Source organism: Bombyx mori, chromosome 12, assembly GCF_030269925.1.
Source record: "Bombyx mori chromosome 12, ASM3026992v2".
Taxonomy (NCBI): Eukaryota; Metazoa; Arthropoda; class Insecta; order Lepidoptera; family Bombycidae; genus Bombyx; species Bombyx mori.
In genome coordinates, this window is record NC_085118.1 from 4138117 (window position 1) to 4158601 (window position 20485).

The following is a 20485-nucleotide window of genomic DNA, read 5'->3' on the forward strand; positions in this document are numbered from 1 at the left end:
TTATATATTAGATATAATAATTTTGAATGCATACAAAAATGTAATTAACTCGGGACTGTAAATTTAAATTAAAAATCGTTAATAAGATTTACTAAAAATATATAAAAAAATTTTTTTTTTTTTTTTTTATGATTGGAAGATTACTGGTGGCCCGAAGGCCTTTCCAGCTTCACCAGGACAGGTTTTTTTTTTTTTTATACTTTGATAAGAGAATGAGCTCACGGCAAGAGTAAATACGTAAATTCAAAATTTTTTTGGGCTCCATTTTTATTACACGTTGTTATTACTCCAGCGTGGAAGTCATTTGTGAACACGGGATTCGAACACCGGCTCAGTCGCATCGCTCGATACGAATTCACCGGGCGACTTCTATTAAATTTAGTCTTTTATATTATATTCTATTTAAATTTTAGTAAAAATGATTGATTTTAATTTGGATAGGACTCAGTCACTCGGTTAAGTGTAAACTTGGTCATTCACTGATCTATCTAATAATAAAACAACTCTCAAGGGGTACATAAGCACTATTGTTATGATTTTCCTAAAATTGCTTACCTAATCTTATTTCGTATTCACTGTAAAAGGAGTACTGCGATTTGAGATATACTATTTACGTCATAGTTTAAACACAAACACAACTTATATATTTATATATCTTAATTTCAAATCTATATATTAATACGTGAAGCAAAAACTTTGTATCCCTTTTTACGAAAATTGCGCGGACGGAAGAGTATGAAATTTTCCACACTTATAGAGAATATAGAGAAGAAAGTGCACAATGATAATATGTTTTTAAAATAATGCATAAAAGATACATTAAATCAATAAAGAAAACATTACACACACTACATACTATGTATTTGACGCACACACGCATGCATACTATTTATTGTCAAACTTTTGTTCCTGACGTCCGTTGTCAAATTGAGATTAAATATTGTTTGTCTTTATTAATATTTTTTATAGTGTAGCTTTGGCGAAATTTGTGATTATAGAAGTATAAAATACAATCATAATAGTGTACAAACTTACAATTCCAATTAATTATAGTCGAATTTCGACTACTGCGGGACCTCTAGTATTAATAAATCGATGCGGCCCAAGTGACATTCGAAAAAAAAAACAACATTCCACTCGGACCATACATATTTATAAAACTCAAATTAATTTCGTAGCTATGTAAGCTCGTCCAAGAACGTGTGAATTTTGATATGGGGTTAAATGAAGCAGCACTGATATCAGAAAGGCCGCAATGTGTCTTCGAGCTGTGAACGGTAATGTAGGTCGTACGTCTTAGAATTCTAAGAGAATTGGGGTTTCGTTACTGCAAAATATGCTTTCTAGTTACGGTTTGTAGTCTAGTGAAATTATGAGGACAGAGATTTTTTTTTAATTTTTTTATTGCTTAGTTGGGTGTACGAGCTCACAGCCCACCTGGTGTTAAGTGGTTACTGGAGCCCATAGACATCTACAACGTAAATGCGCCACCCACCTCGAGATAAGTTCTAAAGTCTCAAGTATAGTTACAACGGCTGCCCTGCCCTTCAAACCGAAACGCATTACTGCTTCACGGCAGAAATAGGTAGGGTAGTGGTACCTACCCGTGCGGACTCACAAGAGGTCCTACCACCAGTAACATTGAGAGATATGAAAAATCTTATGTAGGACTATAGCTGTTGGAACAGCAAAATATATTTGATTGCTGAACTTTAATATGGTAGTTTTTAGTACACTTAACTGTTAGACAGGTTAGGTAAGATTATATAGGTACTTAAAATATTAAATGTATGTCTAAGATTTAAAGCAATTTGTGAGTAGATAACTGAAACCTCAACTGTAAAAGAGAGGGAGTTTCAGGTTTTTTTTTCGATTTTCGATTTTCACGACTTCAGAGACATTATAAAAACTCCATTTATGGTTTAATATACTTTTGTAGTTTCTCAATCTTCGAATTTTAAACTTCTCCAATATAAACATGGACAGCGGATGTTTTCCAACTAAGTCTAACTCAGGACGTTGAACTTAAAAAATCGAATAAACAAAACTTTTTTTTTTTTTTTTTTTCCTACCTAAGCTGATAGCCTTGAGAGGCTATGTCAGCGTAACCCTAACTTTAGTAGGTGAGCTCACGGGGCTCAAACCTGACGATGTTGCTAACACGAACCCTAGCAAGAGCCGTGCTTCGCAGAATCTACCACCGGATCGGAAACGCGACCCACTGAGAAGATCCGGCGAGAAACTCAGTGGGCTGTGTCTGAGAGTTAATTTACTCGTCGAGCCCTTCGTCGCAAGCGACGGGTTCGACGAGAACGGTGACCGGTGCTTGAAGTACCTAAAAGCACCGTTAGTGGATCGGGAGGATCCGAGATGACGTGTTTTGGGCGACGTCGACTGCTTTCCATTCTGTCCGCAGGATCGGGAATGTAGTTACCGGCGGCCACGATGAGAGGGTTCTCGTGTCGTGCCGCTTTATCGAAGTGGCGCATGGACGCCGACTGCAAATACTTACTGATGGACTCTAAGTCCAGGTCGTCATGGAGGTCGACATTCCTGACGAACCACGGGGCTCCGACGGCTATCCTGCAAAAACGGGATTGAATGATTTGGAAGGATTTTAAGTGTATGCGGGCTGCGTGAGCGAACACTACACTTGCATAAGTCATGACGGGGCGTATGCAAGTTTTGTAGAGTGTCACCTTATTTCTAAGGGACATTTTACTTCGCCTACATATCATCGGGTAGAGACGTCCTAGAATGAAGGCGGCACGATCGCGTACCGTCTTGATGTGGGGGCGGAATGTCATCCTACTGTCGAGGGTGACGCCTAAGTATTTGACCTTCGGGGCCCACGGTATGGGCTGGTCGAACATCGTGATTGGGCGAACGGCGGGGGCGGAGGTGTTGACGCGCCTAGTCGGGAGGGGGATGCTCAGCGTGGTGTTCGGAGGGCGACCCCTTTTGCAGAGCACCGCTGTGCTTTTCGTGGGGTTAATGTCGATGCGCCACTTTTAGGAACCACTGTCCCATGGTGGTAGCTGCGGTCTGAAGTCGTCGATGAAGCAACGCCTTCTTCCTACACGAGTAGTAGATGGCGGTGTCATCGGCGAAGAGCGCCAGATGGGTCTCCGGAGACCGGGGTATATCGTTGATATACAAACTAAATAGTAACGGGGAGAGGGCGGAGCCTTGCGGGACTCCGGCTGTGACGTGACGGGGCCGGGAACGCGTTCCCTCGACTCGATATCGGAACGAACGGTTCGACAAGTAGTCTCGTATGATGAGAAACAAAACTAAGGACTACATTGCGATCTTATCATTTGAAGCTCCTTCATTCCAAAAAAAAACCTAAGCGATTGTGAGATCAGCTTAGATGACATCTTTGTAGACGTTGCCTCCGCAGCCTACAATGAAATATAAAACAAAAAATAACATTTGTTGATCACCAGATTCCTCTGATCTAAATAAAAAAGGATGTAACCAACAGACAAAATACTAAATGCATATTAAAGTTAATTCAATGAAAACTTTAGTATGTTTCAACAAATAGCTTTCACTGGAAGCTTTACCTAATACTGGGAAGAGATGGCCCTCGCCCGGGTCTTTTCAAACATTATGCTTACTAAAGACTCTTTTGATAGTCCATTTTAACCGACTCGCTCGGATTCGTGGCTCTTACATTTACTAGTTTGTCACGTTGTCAGATCAGGAGTTATATAACTGCGGATACTCCTGATTGTTTAGTTTTGGAATTTTATTGAAATAAGTAAAATGATGCGATGGATGTATGGCGTTGCGTGATTAGATTGCATTCGTAACGATGCCATATCCGTGGCAGCGTTGGAGCCGGTGACGTAGCAGACGAGCTGCAGGAAAGTCGCGTCCGATGGACCCGATGGTACAGCTACATAAGCCGTAGTCCCTCAGACTACGTTGGAATTTTTTTTCGAGTCCCTGCGCCTAAGGTGCGCGTGGAGTATGTGGGACTTGGCGATCTGCAGCTGTTGGGAGCAGACCGCGGTCGAAGGTCCGGCATAAAAATATATTATCTTGATAAATTTCAATAGTTAAGCGCATTATCAATGTAGGTATTCCCGTTAATCGTGAAAGTGAGATATCAATTGTATCAATCTTAAGTTTTTTTATCTGAATTCCTTTTGTATACTTTATAATTTTTCACTATAAAATTTTTCTTATTTGATTATCTAATATTATGGTATTCTGAATTATTGACACGATCCATACAGTGGATTGTTAAAAGGGTGATAATTCATCAAAGGAAATACTAAATCGTATTTAACACTGTGCTTGGCAGGGGGAATTTATTCTGAGTGCTTTTTCCATGAAATTTGTCTTTTGTGAAGATTCCTGAATGACTTTGGTTGTTAGAAGTAAGAAGTAGAATTAGAGGTAGAATAAAGAAGAAATTGTAGAGTAAAGTTGAGTAAATATATATCTATCAGTAAGTTGATGTAAAAATACAATGCTGTGGCGTATGGGCTGTGAGTTCGTCCAACGAATCAAAAGAAAAAGTGTTCAAGGGAGCTTAACTTATTTTACACATCAACACGAGCGAAACTGCGTGTAAAAACTAGTAATATAATAAAAGGAAATGTCGCGAGCGTACGCTTGCCCAATAATCCTGTACATCCATTATATTCAGTAAACAAAGATATGAATATCGTCAGTCAATCTAAATTGATCGGTCGATTTATTTTTTGCCTAACTACTGCTAGTAACCTCAAAAGGCTATGCTAGCTTCTCCGATTGTGTACGCGAGCTCACGGGCCTCAGCCTCTTAGCCTGAGAGAATCTACTAACACTGGCTCTAGCAAGGGCAGTGAGTGCTCCGCTGAATCATCTGCCGATAATCGTTCACTTAGCGATAAATACTATAATTCTCGATAAGGTTAACTATTAAAAAAATCATACAGAAATAAAAATGGGAAGATCACAAGGACGCTACTGACTGGAAATATTACTTGTTAAGAGCTTTAAAAAAATAATAGGCGTTGGCATTCATGAGAGTGAAACACTGGAAAAAATATCCTTTTTTTACCGTAGAAAAACACTGCATTTAATGAGCGCCACGTCGAACCTCAGCCTCTTTACTCCCGACGACAAGCTCCCGCTGTAGCGAGACGGGCAGGCTCTCTACAATCATCCCCCGGGCTACGACAAATGTGTCTTCCGCGTAACAAATAACGCGGAGGCCGGGAAGGAGGGCACCCGTCAACACCCAGTTGTACCCGATATTTCACAAGAGGGGGCCGAGAACCGATCCTTGCGGAACGACTAAAAACCGGTGAAAGATCCCACTGTACTCGGTACATTCCACCGACCAGGCCTCCAAGTAGGAGTCAACCTCCTCCTATCACGATCCAAGGCAGGGTGTTAAACGCGTTGGCGATGTCACAAGACACAGTCAGCGCCACCCTGCCTCGTGAGACAGCCTCGTCCGAGAGGGCCCGCACGCGAAGATTCGAACGGCCCTCCCGGAAGCCGTATTGCTCCAGGTCAGGTCCAATCCCGACCAGAACGACACGGGCAGCGTACGGGTACGTTCCAGCAATTTGGCCGCCTCATCCAGCAGTACGATAGGATGATACCCGGCTGCTGTATAGACCGGGTGCCCCCCTTCCTTGACAACACGAGTCTGCCCGTCCGCAAGAGTGACGGAAACCGTCCAGATAGCCATTATATAGCTCCAAGAGCCGGTCCCCCGTATGATGGTTTACATTTTACCATTTCACACATTTCATCATGTCATCAGATAAATATTTTTTCTTATTGACGTCATATTAATTATTGTTAAGTATTTTATAAGGAAAATCTCAAGTCGATAACAGTATAAAGGTTAGTAGATTACGTTATTAATGCGTTATGCAATTAGATATATACGCTCATAATTACTTTTAAATTGAAGCGAATAGAATTATTAAATGTGATAATTCTGAGATAATTATTTAGTCACTGTTCTCGAATCTAGAATCTGGACATTCTGTTTTTTGGAAAGAAGTTCCTTATGGGACGATGCGGAGGGGTACCCTAACCGGGAAAAAACGTCCGTAACGTAAGATTTTTATTAATAGTAATGCACACAGTGTACGACTTAACTTTGTAATAAAAAATTTATACCCGAATAATTATTTTCTTTATACCTCGAATAGAGCTTAAAATTAATATTTTTATAATAAGGAACATCGTTCCTATCTGGTGTCCCACGACTCCACGCATCTTTTTTTTTGATTAATTATCACTGAAAAATATACACACTGTCGAATAGGTAAAAAAGTATTTATCTGGAGTGTCCCATTTTTTATCATGTATTAATAAATAGAAACTTGTTTTAATCACATATTGTTTAGTATTGTTACAATTGTTTTATGTAGAAGTCAATGCGATAAGCACCATCCAGTCAAGAACAACAAGTCAGTGTCAGTTAGGTAACCTAGGTACTTAATTATATCTAACGACTTACGTTTGTGGTGTCTGTAAAGACATATAGCTAGCTAGCTGTCTTCCAAATATTATTTAGTACTAGCGACCCGCCCTCGCTTCGCTTCGGAAACATTAAAACACACATGAAACCAAAAAAATAAAATAAAAAATATATAAAAAAAAGTAGCCTATGTTCATCAGGGACAATGTCGGCTTCTAATGGAAAAAGAATTTTTCAAATCGGTCCAGTAGTTTCGGAGCCTATTCGAAACAAACAAACAAATCTTTCCTCTTTATAATATTAGTATAGATATAGATTCTCCAACGCTAAAGAATATTTCCAAGAACAAACAATTTTTTTGGTTAATAAAAGATTTTCAATGAGACTGAATCATTAATTTGTCACTGGTTAAACTTTTTTTAAATGTTCCATTAACTTGATTGCCTGTGCTTCATTGGTTTAGCCCTCGCGTCATAGTTTGTTTCGCGGGTTCTTCTGAGGGTTCTGGCTTGTTATCGCGACCGATGGTGACATAAATTTGTCACTGAACAAGTATAAATAATAGGTAGTATTTTTATGCCCTACAATTTACGTGGTCACGGACGACTAACCCTGACCTGAGTGTATTAGTACTTTTAATTATGTTCAGAAATTATGCTTTAATGATAGAAAAGATGAAAAGAATCGTTTTATTTTGATCACCACACTGTGACATGACCATTTTAACATACTCGAACCTACAACTATAACTTTACACTGTAACCCGTATTATTCGTCAGAAACGAATCCCTTTTTAGTTACACGTGGTGTATGAATTGTGGTATTTTTGTGTTATTTTCAAGCTGGAGACCTAACCTCATATATGAGGTTTCCGCACTTCGGAGGCGCGCGCAGTATGTAGGTCTCGGTCCACAGATAATGGGAATAGACCGCGGGCCCAAGGATGTTTTTAGGTCCTACCCACCAAATGACTCCCCTTGCACTCTCCTACCCGACGTCTGATCTCCACCCGGGTTCAGATCCCGATGACAAAATAGGAGGGTTTGCGCGGCAAACTTGCGATCAGACTCGTGGTGTCACTCCGGGGACGACCGAATGACGGGTTGTCGAGGCCATCGATATTAACGACACCGGTCTCCGCGGTGTGGTGGCACGTCAAGCCGCCCGGGCGGTGCCTTTGGTGTTCCGGGATAGCCCGCTGGGTTAGAACCAGTCTATAGGGATGGAGCGTAATACACCCCCGACCGATGACTGCAGTGCGGACTGCAACCGCCGCCGCGTCATGCCATCCTCCTAGAGACAACACACTAGAGTGAAGTAGCGTGCGGCGCAGCTTCGACCCCCTCAGGTCGAGACTGGTACTGGGAGGAGATTGCCTCCTCACAGAGAATAGTGGTATTGGCTAAACCACGCGAACACATGGTTTGCGGACATAGAAGAACCATGAGGTTCGCGGTAAGACTTAATCAGTAGAAATCGTCAAAAGGCAAAATTGGTACGTCAGTTCCTTTTCTAAAAATTTAATATTAACTCTAAACTACAACCAAAGTCTTTGAAATACAACTTTTATAACAGTATTTTAGTATGTCTGTTGTCTTCATCATTATTTTGCTATACGAGCAGACAGCAGGTTCAATTTGAGCTAAGTATTTACGGGAGTTTTTAGATGTCACAACTTGAAATCCATGTTTGAACAGGAGATCAATCGTGCTGTAACAATGGATCTCCTTTTCTGTAAATAAGAATATCTGATTTTCTTGCTGAATAAATAAGAATATTAATCGATTTTTTTCACTTTGTGCCACAGCAAAATAATCGGCGCGCCATTATGAAATGGAATAAATTACATCTATTATAATTATTCAATATGAACACATTTTGTGATCATACTCACATATGGCGATAACTACCGTGTTCATATAATTTGTATGCCGATTGACGGCATTGCTATCTCAATCGTTATTATTACTTATTGTTAAGTCTATTAAAATTTATCTTCAATTCTCGTGACAATAATCACTAGCTTTACAATTTGTGTACGTTTTACGAATTAAACCAAAATAGCATGTTTATTAATATGAACCAGTGGTCTCGCAATAGACGATATTCGACTAAAATGAATTGAAATTTTATGTTTTCAACATTATTATGGTTCTATTGTCAAACACTACAATACTTCTTTAGTATAATCACAGATTTCGCCGAAAATACATACACTATAGGTAAATTATATTAAATACAATTAATCTATTCTCAATTTGAGCACAAACTTTAAACAATAACAAAAGTTTGACAATTGACAATAAACAAAGAGTATATTATTTATAATGTATCCGTTGTGTCAAATACATGGCAGTGTGTGTAATGTTTTATTTTGTTGATTTAATGTATTTTTTATGCACAATTTAAATAAAATATTCTGCTCTACTTCTCTATAAGTGTGGGAAATTTCATACTCCTCTGTCTGCGCAATTATCGTAAAAAGGGGTACAATGTTTTAGCGTCACTTATTACTTCTAATCTTATTAATTCTAATCGAAATTCTTTGTGTGAATTTTAAACTGAAACGTTTATGGCACAGCGTAGGTGCCCCCAAATCATTGTTCCGATAGATATAGTGCGGTCACGTACGAAATATATATATCGCCACAGAACGTTACGTACAGACGAAAATCGCATTTCCCAAGCTCGCGATGCTGCGAAACTGCCAAATTGCATATCGATACGAACACGAGGTGCTACAGTGACGTAGAGCTAATAGAAACGCCCTGTATCTGCTATTGCTGTGACTAAGTTTTGCGTCTGAAAAGTTTCTTAAAACTTATACCCTGTTGTATCCCTATACACAAAAAAGTTTGTGTATAGGGCAGGTTAAGGTTTGTGTAAAGTTTGTAGGCAGCGGCTTGGCTCTGCCCCTGGCATTGCTGAAGTCCATGGGCGACGGTAGCCACTGACCATCAGGTGGGCCGTATGATCGTCTGCCTACAAGGGCAATAAAAAAAACTGAATGTTTTTTTTTTTTTTTTTTTATTGCTTATACGGGTAGACTAGCTCACAGCTCACCTGGTGTTAAGTGGTTACTGGAGCCCATGGACATCTACAACGTAAATGCGCCACCCAGCTTGAGATATAAGTTCTAAGATCTCAGTATAGTTACAACGGCTGCCCTACCCTTCAAACCGAAACGCATTACTGCTTCACGGCAGAAATAGGCAGGGCGGTGGTACCTACCCGCGCGGACTCACAAGAGGTTTCCATCGAATGAGTGTTTTATCGTTACGTTAAAGTTCATACTCCACGTCCATTTGATCCAATAACTCTTGCATTAGATGCCTTCAGCTCGAGCACTAGGAGCAGGCATAGGGACTCTCAAAAATGTACTTGTCGAACTCGGCAAAGAGTTCGACGTGCAACCTAGCTGATAAGTCGGCTCGCAGAATCTCTCGCTGGAACTTCTAATCAGGTCGCGATTCCGATCCGGTACTAGATTCATTCGCGAAGCAGTTGTCTTGAGCTGTTTGGGGCAGCTTTTAGCAAATTCCATCCCTCCTGAATGAGCCCTTGCTTGCCCACCTGTCCTGGTGAAACTGGAAAGGCCTCCGGGCCAATAGTAATCCTTCCTACACAAAAAAGTTCGTACTAGGAAGATTGAAACACTTATAAAACGATGACAAGCAAATCTATTGAAACACAATTTGTGTCAGGTCATTTAAGACCAAAGGTGAAACGGTAGCCTGCTAAATTGCTTGCTCATCGCATGAACATTTTGCTATTTTAAATTTGTGTTTCCATTATTTTAAGTATAATTGAGAATCGTTCATCGAAAATGATTTTTAAGTAAAAAAACCAATACTTAATAATTTACATATTATTAAAATACATCCATAGCCGTAAAAAAGTCGTTTTATATTTATCATACAAATATCTTCCCTTGGCGGGATTCGAACCCGCGACCCCCTTGTGTAGTGACCATGTCACTTACCACTACTCCAGACAGCCGTTAGTTATTAACTACAAGAAACGAATTTGCGATCACGGCCATTTCAAGCTACTGCTTTTTTTCCCTACCTAATAGCTAGTAAGCCTAAGCTACGCCTGGACGAGTAGGTGAGCTCACGGGCTCAGCCTGAGAGAATATCCTAACATTAGCCCTAGCAAGAGCAGTGCTTCACGGAATTTACGCCCGGATCGGAATCGTGACCCACTGAGAAGATCCGGGGAGAAACTCAGTGGGCTATGTATATAGGCTAGTTCGCTCGTCGCTCTGTTCGCGTCAATCGATGAGATCGACAAGAACGGTGACCGATAGCAGGGATTGCTTCCGCTGCCGTTAAGGACAATCGTTGTACTTTTAGTAAATTTATTTATTTATTTTTATTGCTTAGATGAGTGGACGAGCTCACAGCCCACCTGATGTTAAGTGGTTACCGGATTCAATAGACATCTACAGTGTAAATGCCGCCACCCACCTTGAGATATAAGTTCTAAGCTCTCAAGTATAGTTACAACGGCTGCCCCACCCTTCAAACCGAAACGCATTTCTGCTTCACGGCAGAAATAGGCAGGGTGGTGGTACCTACCCATGCGGACTCACAAGAGGTCCTATCACCAGTGAGATTTCGATCTCATGCCTCAACATGGGTGATGGCATTCACTGTAGTAAAAATATATTCATGTGCATCTGTTTCATCTAGTACCAAGATGTTCTTTGTTGCCGACTTTTTCACATATCACTTTTGTAGACGCGTGCAGGCTTTTATTAATTTTTCCATACGTAACGAGGTGCAAACTGCAGCTTACGTGAAAAAGCTTTTCGTTTGCTAAATTCCTAAACGCTTCTATTCGCACACGGCGAAAATGTTTGGACCCTAAGTGCACACACAAAAAAAGCTGTAGGTATAAGAATGTACTATGAATTTAAATTGGTAAAATAGACTATAACTAGAGGCCCCGCAGTAGTCGAAATTCGACTATAATTAATTGGAATTGTAAGTTTGTACACTATCATGATTGTATGTTATACTTTTATAGTCACAAATTTCGCCAAGACTACACTATAAAAAAATATTAATAAAGACAAACAATATTTAAACTATTCTCAATTTGACCACAGACCTCAAGAACAAAAGTTTGACAATAAATAGTACGCATGCGTGTGTGCGTCAAATACATGGTATGTAGTGTGTGTAATGTTTTCTTTATTGATTTAAGGTATCTTTCATGCATTATTTTAAAAAAACATTAACATTGTACACTTATTCTCTATATTCTCTATAAGTGTGGAAAATTTCATACTCCTCCGTCCGCGCAATTTTCGTAAAAAGGGATACAAAGTTTTTGCTTCACGTATTAATATATAGATAATATACTATTTACTTAAAATTTAAATTTTACTATTTACTACCACAGTTATAATGACTTACAATTACTGTCTTCGTTTTTCCACAGAGCTGTAAATTACTAAATGATTTCTAATGTATATGTGATTTCTTTATTAGAAGTTTCGCATTCAACTTTACAGCTTACAAAAAATAAATAAAATTAGAGACAGTATAATCACACGCATTGTCATAACATTACTTCGAATGTCGAATTAAGAGAACAATGAGGCACGACAGTCCGTTGACATTTCTTGTCTGATTTTTCAAACAAGTCACGGAATTAAACAAAGAAGCTACAATGAAATACAAAAAGTCGCATGTCCAATATATTCTTAAAACTTATCACCTTTTAACACTGGCCAAAAAAGTACAAAGCATCCGTAAATTCTCACCTTTGACATACAATTATGATGCTTAAGGAAAGCCGGTGACACATTTCTTTGTTCGGAGGATAATGAACTGCAATCTTTTGTTGTGAAGGTTGAAGGTTTTTACAAGGAAGAGTAGGGTCCCTTGGCATTAAATATAGGAAATTAGCAATTTCCTATATTCAAGGTAATATTTTTTTAAATAAGATTCTTATACTACGATTTTATATACGAAATTAATATAATTAGTTTTCAACCTAAAATAAATGCGTATTCTATGAATTAATGATAATTTTGTTACTTATCTTCAAAATAAATAAACAATTTCTAATAAAATCAATTTCCAAACATAACCTAAAATGTCTAATGATAAATGAATTTTTTTTCATGCGTACTGAGTATGTTTTGGTATAATAAATTTAAAAGTACATTACATCATATACACATTGGCATAACATTACTTCGATTAACATAGTTTTTATTGCTTTGAATAATCCTACACTTAAGCGAATTTTTTTGACCATTCATTTGTCAATCAAAGTTTGTATGTATGCTATCAGTCAATATTGAGTAATACTGATAACATTAATATTTTCTAATGCGATTCTTACATATGACGTAAAGTAGAAATAACTTGTACATTATTTTTATAATAATTTTGAAACGTAAGTATTATAAATAGTGCAAAGGTTTTATACACTAGAAATGCAAGTTATTTAATATCTTAAGACAAGTGTTACAATATTCTTACCAGATATTCCGTATGAATTGTATCATAAGCATTATATTTTCCAAAATAAGGCACTAATTTTTCATTCACAATTTGATTTTCTTAACATAAAGTTGTAAATCGCCTGTCATATTGGTTGAATTGCCAGAGGTGTTGATTTCCAGGTTTTTATTGAATTTTTTTAATCTATAAACCAATATAATATTATAAATCTATATATCTATTATATCTAATCTATAAACCAATATATATATAGTATTCATATGGTACAAAATGTATACAAAAATTAGTAATGAATTTTTCACTATTTACTAATTAATGTATGGGTTTAATTTTGTTGTTTAGTACTTGTTAAATTGATGGAAATACCCTTGCCAAAATAACAACTTTAATAATAGGTATTACAATATTACCGATTATTATAATAATATAGTGTTATTACCGATCTTTTTTTAAAGGTATAAACGGTTTTATTTCTTTCTATATCGTCCATTTATAGTAGTACCACACTTTAGCAAACTATCATATAAATTGGTGCCAAGCAATGTCAACGACCTCAGATTTTTTTTAATCCGTTACTTTTGAGAAACAAACAAAATAGGAAATTGATATCAGACAAAATAATGCGAGTGAATGATCGTCCGTCTATACACATAAATCTTGTTGTTCTGGATGATTTGTTCATCAAAATCCAGGTCAAACCGTTGAGCCTATGGGTCTTATAAATAAGAGGCGAATAAGTAGCCTAAGGCTTGAGTGGGGCGAAAAAGGTCCGAGGCTAAAGGTGATGCCTATTCACCGCTTACACCGTATTTAATTCTTTCGGTTGTTTGAAGCTGGCTATTCGTGAATTATACAACACAGAGTAACCATTTCACGAGGTATTCTAAAAATGACATAGGTAATCTATATTGTTTTAAATATAACTAATCTTTAGGTATGGGCACCAAGAAGGTTGTATAGTGAAAGTATTCTTATTAAGCAGATCGATTTACGAAACTAATTACTTGTAGTCACATAATCCCAAAATTGAATTTAAATTAATTTAATAAAAAAATTGTGGTGATTTGACGGAACAACGGATAGATGAAAATGTATATTTATGTATGTAAATTGTATGTATATTCAAATCAAATTCTTCAACGTTATTCGTCGTCTTATTCGTCAATAACGAACGAAGCGGCGATTAACGGCTTGTGCAAATAAATAAAAGTGGACTGTATGAGTTATAATTGTTTTCGCAAATAGAATGTGACCTTAGCATTCAGAAAGGAATGCGTCACTGACAAATACACGGACATAGATGACCCGATTCCCTATTTGACACAAAAGCTTATATAAAACCAAAACATTTCTAGCAAGTAATTAACACCTTTGTGTTGTATTGTGAGCTACTTAAACATGAACTTAAAAATAATACTTTTATTTAAGCTTATGGACCGACCTCAAAAAAGGAAGCGGTTCATATTACGACTGTATTTTTATATCAGAACTTTTTTTAAAACTAGGGTTTGTCCGTAAATCGAAATTTGAGCACAATCGTCGACCTAAAATTTCATTTTACGTATTACACTTTCCAATGTGATTTGTTATTAAGATATTTTCTTGTAAATATGAGTACGAAAAGTACTTTCAAATTATTTTTATTGATAAACTAAACCTCTTCAATGGCTATTAAAAAAAATCATTTGGCATACAGAGAATAAAATACGATAGACAAATAGCGTTTTTTTTTTGTTTTTTTTAGGTTGTACATTAGGTATTTTTCGGCTTCGATAACTGTAGGCACATTTACACTCCAAATGTTATTTTTGTAACGGAAAATCCTCTAAACAATCCAGAGAAGCTTACATGATAATAATCCATTAAAGACTACTAAAGGGTTTTCCCTTTGCGAAAAGTTGCAAATAGTCTATTACATGTGACCATGTCTTCATCGTAGTAGTATTCCGATATAAATTCAGATAAATGTAAAATACGTTATTGTTAACTTTGCTCAAATCTTCTTCTTTTTCTCCACCTTATCCCACTAGGTGGTGTCGTCGGCACAGATAATTTTTCTCTTCCATGCTCTCCTATCAGCCGTCGTCTCAACACTCACTCCTCTCTCTCCACCATCTTTTCTTCAGTCGACCTCTTCCCCCTCTACCTTACACTACCATTTCCATACATCTCCTAGTCCCATGCATCTTCTCCTTACGCAACACATATCCATACCACGTTAACCGTCCGCTCTTTAATTCAAATCAAACTCAAATATTTACTGTAATAGTACTCCGAATATACAATATATCAAGCAAACCACTTCAAATAAAAATAAAGTAAGACCTTCAATGAGTTAGCTAACTTGGTCCTGTCAGAAATATTGTTACAAGGAGAACGTCGTTTTTTTTCTCGTTATTGCAGCAGTCTCCATCTATACTAAAGAGGAAAGATTTGTTTGTTTCGAATAGGCTCCGAAACTACTGGACCGATTTGAAAAATTCTTTTTCCATTAGAAGCCGACATTGTCCCTGATGAACATAGGCTACTTTTTTTTTTTTTTTTTTTGTTTCATGTGTCTTTTAATGTTTCCGAAGCGAAGCGAGGGCGGGTCGCTAGTCTATACTAAAGAGGAAAGATTTGTTTGTTTGTTTGTTTCGAATAGGCTCCGAAACTACTGGACCGATTTGAAAAATTCTTTTTCCATTAGAAGCCGACATTGTCCCTGATAAACATAGGCTACTTTTTTTTATTTTATTTTTTTGGTTTCATGTGTGTTTTAATGTTTCCGAAGCGAAGCGAGGGCGGGTCGCTAGTTAGTTTATACATTAACTAAACAGCATTTTAAAATGTGAAGCTCAAACAAAATTGTCTCGATTGGCTTTAAAATGCACCGTCTCATTTTTAATGTATGCACCGACTTTCCCCAAGAGAAAATTCATCATTGCTAATCTCGATGCACTGTTTTAGGTATTCCAAATTATCATGAAATTTAGAGCATGCAATGTTCTTCAATAATGTCATGAAAGCATAGGTAATTAAAGCATAATCAAGCAAATTAACTGTTGTCACTACAAGCAATCGTCTAGTCCCAACCTCTAGCTGTGATGAAGTCAGAATGGCTTCTTTCCAACCACGATCGAGCTTCATCACAAGGTGCAGAGCTGTATTGAAAAAAAAAATGGGTTGTCTGTAAAGTAGGTTTACTGACGATAGTTGAACGTGACAACGTCATAAGAAAATACTGATGGAATGGTTACATTTTTCGACATTTACAAACGAGTCTACGGTCGATCTTATGGTGAATGGTTATTGTCGCCCATGGACGTCAGCAATGCCAGAGGAGAAGCAAGCCATTGCCTCGCTTCATTGTTTTTATTGATTTTTAGTGAGAATCCTACCTCAACATACCAGGCCAAATGTATAGAGTATTTTTTTTTCTATCACAAATTTAAGATGTTTCAATATATCTAATGCCAATAATAATACCCCGTACAGAAATATGGGACTAATGACGAAGATTTTCAGGATTATCTTATTACAAGAATAGGTAACAAAAACTGTCGTAAAAACGAATATTCAAGTGAGATTGACAGGTTCCAAATTCATATGTTTCATTTTATTATAACAGTTGTTTTGGCTAGATAATGTATAATCATCTCTATGAATATACATATATGAGTATATAACCATTGGGTCGTATTCCGAACAATTTAATTTGTTGGAATATTTTGCGACGACATTTTTAATGACCGGAAATGGAAAAAAAATCCTGTACATTGTCATTAAACATTTTTTTTTTGTATTTTATCGAAATATTATCTTGTCATTTTCAGAATTTAATTTCCGCTATCTTTGTTATCTTAATTATTTCAATAGCTATTTTCGTTGAGGTTCCATTAATGTCATGCTATTTTTATTTCGAATCCATTCTTGAATATATTTTAATGACAATTTTAATAATAAAATTAATTATGTAACTGTGGAAATTCTTAATGCTTTGTTCTGTAACTTTGTGAAAAAACTTACCTTATTATTATCAGATCGGATCGATCGAGATTATCGGTTCCTGATGCCTAGAGGCCCACGTGTTGGGGCTAGGGTTACGCAACGAGATTGTGTTCGCGATTTATGTTTTTCAGTTTACCTTTTTTTCTTTGATTGCAATATAGTATCAGGAAACCATGTACAAATTAGTTCAGCTCCCATACACTGTACAATCGCACGGACAAACAAACAAAAGAACGTCACACAGACTATTATTTAACGGGTTCTTATTACGGTTACATATTATATGATCTCCCGATATATCGGCGCTGTTGCAAGCGTCATGATCACCATGACTCTACGTGTACATGTGATGTAAGGATTCTAACAATACATAAAAATCTCAGGTCAGATATTTAAAATTTATAGTTGAATAAATAATATACTAATTTTTCAGCAGTCGCGCAGACGTAGATTTTTTTGTTCAAGAAATCGTTTCATTGTTAGTTTATGTTAATGTTTTTGAAATATTTGTCTTAATTTATCTTGAAATATTTTATAGACATGCAACACATTTGAAACATGTAAATTTTATCCGATAATATTGCATAAAATATTTTGTAAGAATTTATTTATTTGTATCTGTATTCGCAGTCGCAACCTAGTTTTCTCAAACCAAGTTTTTGCTGCTTAAATCATTAACATAAAAATAAGCTTTACGCTTAAAAAATTTTATGTGTCTAAGATAAGATTTTAAATCGAAACAGAATTTAATCGCGTTAATTTTTTTCTAGTAATTCCAAATGCTATTGAAATATTTTTTAGTACCTAACAAAACTAAGCAATAAAAAAAAAAATAAAAAAAATAAACACATATTGTACCAGAATTGGACAGTATTTTTCTTTTTCCTAGAAATCATAATCGCAACCGACGCTACTTTTACGTATTTCATTAAATTAATTATCTTATTAATTCCGAATCGTCATTTAATTATTATTTATTTCAGACAAAATTCCGCTCATATTAATTACTGGTGGTAGAATCTCTTGTTAGTCCGCACGGGTAGGTACCATTACCCTGCCTATTTCTGTTGTGAAACAGTAATGCGTTTCGGTTTGAAGGGCAGGGCAGCTGTTGTAACTATACTGAGGACCTTAGAGCTTATGTCTCAAAGTGGGTGGCCCATTTGCCTTGTAGATGTCTATGGACTCCAGTAACCACTAAGCACTAGGTGGGATGTAAACTCGTGCACCCATCTACACAATAAAAAAAAATTGCGGATTTTTATATTTTGATATAAGAAACACTCACCCTTATGAGAGCTTACGGTGTAGTTGACATCTTCGAACAATAAATGTACAGGTGGTCGTTTGGCCATACGATTCAAAGCCTTCAACGTCGACCCAACCCTTTCTAACGCGGCGGGGGTCCACTGGCTCTCTTGACCCCCCTCGACGATCATCGGGTCAGGTTCAACCGGTGAGTTGGATTGACCCGGCGACTGAAGACCTGGCGCATTATGGGCTAGAGTTGCTCCAACGATCGCCCGACGTACTAAAGGTATATTCGACATATTAATTTCTCTGGTAATTTCGGTTCCTCGATCTTTATTTCGATTCGCGCGCTAACCGAACATCGTTTTTCAAAAGCTAACGGAAAACGCGTGCGCACCGCGGTAAATACGCCGCGGGACTGACCGAAGAACTTTCGAATTCGAAGACCCACCATATTATTATTATTATTTTCGGAGCTAATAGCCATTTAATTTACTATGTGATAAAAGAATTAGTAGCTTCTAGTAGTTTTACGTATGGCAGCGGTAATTGTTATCAGTAAAAATAGTTTCGGTCTCACTGTGAGCTAGCATTATCACATTTTACTATCTATCATTTTAATATCTGCAAACCAATGTCATGGAAAAAAGTAATGTCTAAATCCTCGACACAAAAAGAGCCGGTTCAAAGAGTTCGGTTTAAAAAGTGTCGCGGACTTTAGGTACTAAATACTAGGGCCTAATATTTGTAAGGTAAATATGTATATGAAATTAATGATACTAAACAAATCAAAATGTAATAGTTGAGTACCATTGCAAACTTAAAAGACTAAAATTTGTTTTTTTACCCGTAAATAAATCGTGCGGTTTGGTGAAGCTTCACGTAGTATTTTCTTAGAAGTAGGCCACTGACCTCGTTGTGAAGCACACGCAATAAACTATAAATTTGAAAATATGATACTTTGTAGAATCAAGAAAAGAAAAAATAAATATAATGCGGATAAAATAAAAGTTACACTGTTCCAAAATCTTCTGTTATAATAATAATTAAAAATTGATTGCATTTTTTTATCCATCTTCTCCATCTTCCTTTTCTCTGTTATTCTGTCTGTCATTCTCTTCTCCCTTTCTTTTCGTTTTCTCTCACTCACATCTTAACGATCCGCTCCACACTCTTTTCATACGTTCCGTTCTTAGCAATCCTACATACCTATATATTATATATATAAATTCTGACTATGCTCCTGGATTTATATTTCGTGTGCTTTAAAACAACTAAAGCGATATTACAGTCTCTCAACCTTCTATGTATGTCAATTGTTCTTATTTTTAAATCAAACCCATAACTATTAAAAAAAAAAACGCATAGAAATAGTAATAATAAATTTACAATTAAAAAGTTTCTATGATAAGCATTAATCATACTATTTTATTTAAACAAAGTTCGAAAAAAGCCCTAGAGTGTGAACGACGATCCAAGAATAATATACTTGTATTATGAAATATGAATATGTAGACATGTCTACCGTTTTTGTTTATATAAGCTATGCCTACTTATTTCAATGTTATTATAATAGTATAGCACTATTTCATTGTCATAGTTTAATAAAGATTAATTAATAAAAATACAACACGTTATAACCGAGATTGTAATTGAAATTGTATTTGACAATGGCCATACTAATTTAAATTAAGTATAGCTAGTGTCCAGCTGTGTGCCCATGAGCATATTTAATTATATGGGCAGCAGTGATCACTGACCATGAAAAGGGCAGCGTGTCTGTAACCTCGGTTGTTAATAATGTATAAAAATACTTGCATCTCAATGACCGGCAGCGATATTGAGTAACCATACAATTAATTAGAATACCAAAACCTTTGAAAGTGACATTCGACGGATGTTTAGAAATCGAAGTCGTCGTGGCCTAAATAATAAGAATAGGTATATATAAGAATATAATAAGAATATAATAAATAGGTATGCTTTAACAAAAATCGACTTCAAAGAAAAAATATATATTCCAAAACAAATTAATATACACTAAAAACAATCATCATCGAAATCGGTTGGCGTAATATTGAGTTATTCATCTATTTGTCACGCACGTACTTAACGCAAATTTAAGACTTATATGGTTTTCTCATGGATACCATTATCAGAACTGTATTAAATTGAGACCACATGGGAAGCGACAGCTTTCTAATAAAAAAAGAATCATCAAAATCGATTCACCCAGTCAAAAGTTATGAGGTAACAAACATAAAAAAAAACATACAGTCGAACTGAGAACCTCTTCCTTTTTTGAAGTCGTTTAAAAACC

General features: G+C 36.6%; 1 protein-coding gene across 2 annotated transcripts in view; it reads right to left on the reverse strand.

Annotated features, from left to right (window-relative positions):
* The window catches only part of LOC101741923 (ATP-binding cassette sub-family G member 1), a 72228-nt gene extending 53642 nt beyond the window's left edge, over positions 1–18586 (reverse strand). The window contains exon 1 of one of the 2 annotated variants that reach the window (XR_009974454.1): positions 18203–18586. Coding sequence is in view for 1 of the 2 variants with exons in the window: in XM_004929506.5 (XP_004929563.1) it covers positions 18203–18464 (262 nt within the window). In the remaining variant the exon portion in view is untranslated. The remainder of the gene's footprint in view (positions 1–18202) is intronic. The other variant, XM_004929506.5, reaches the window with a different exon arrangement.
* Positions 18587–20485: the final 1899 nt, after the last annotated feature.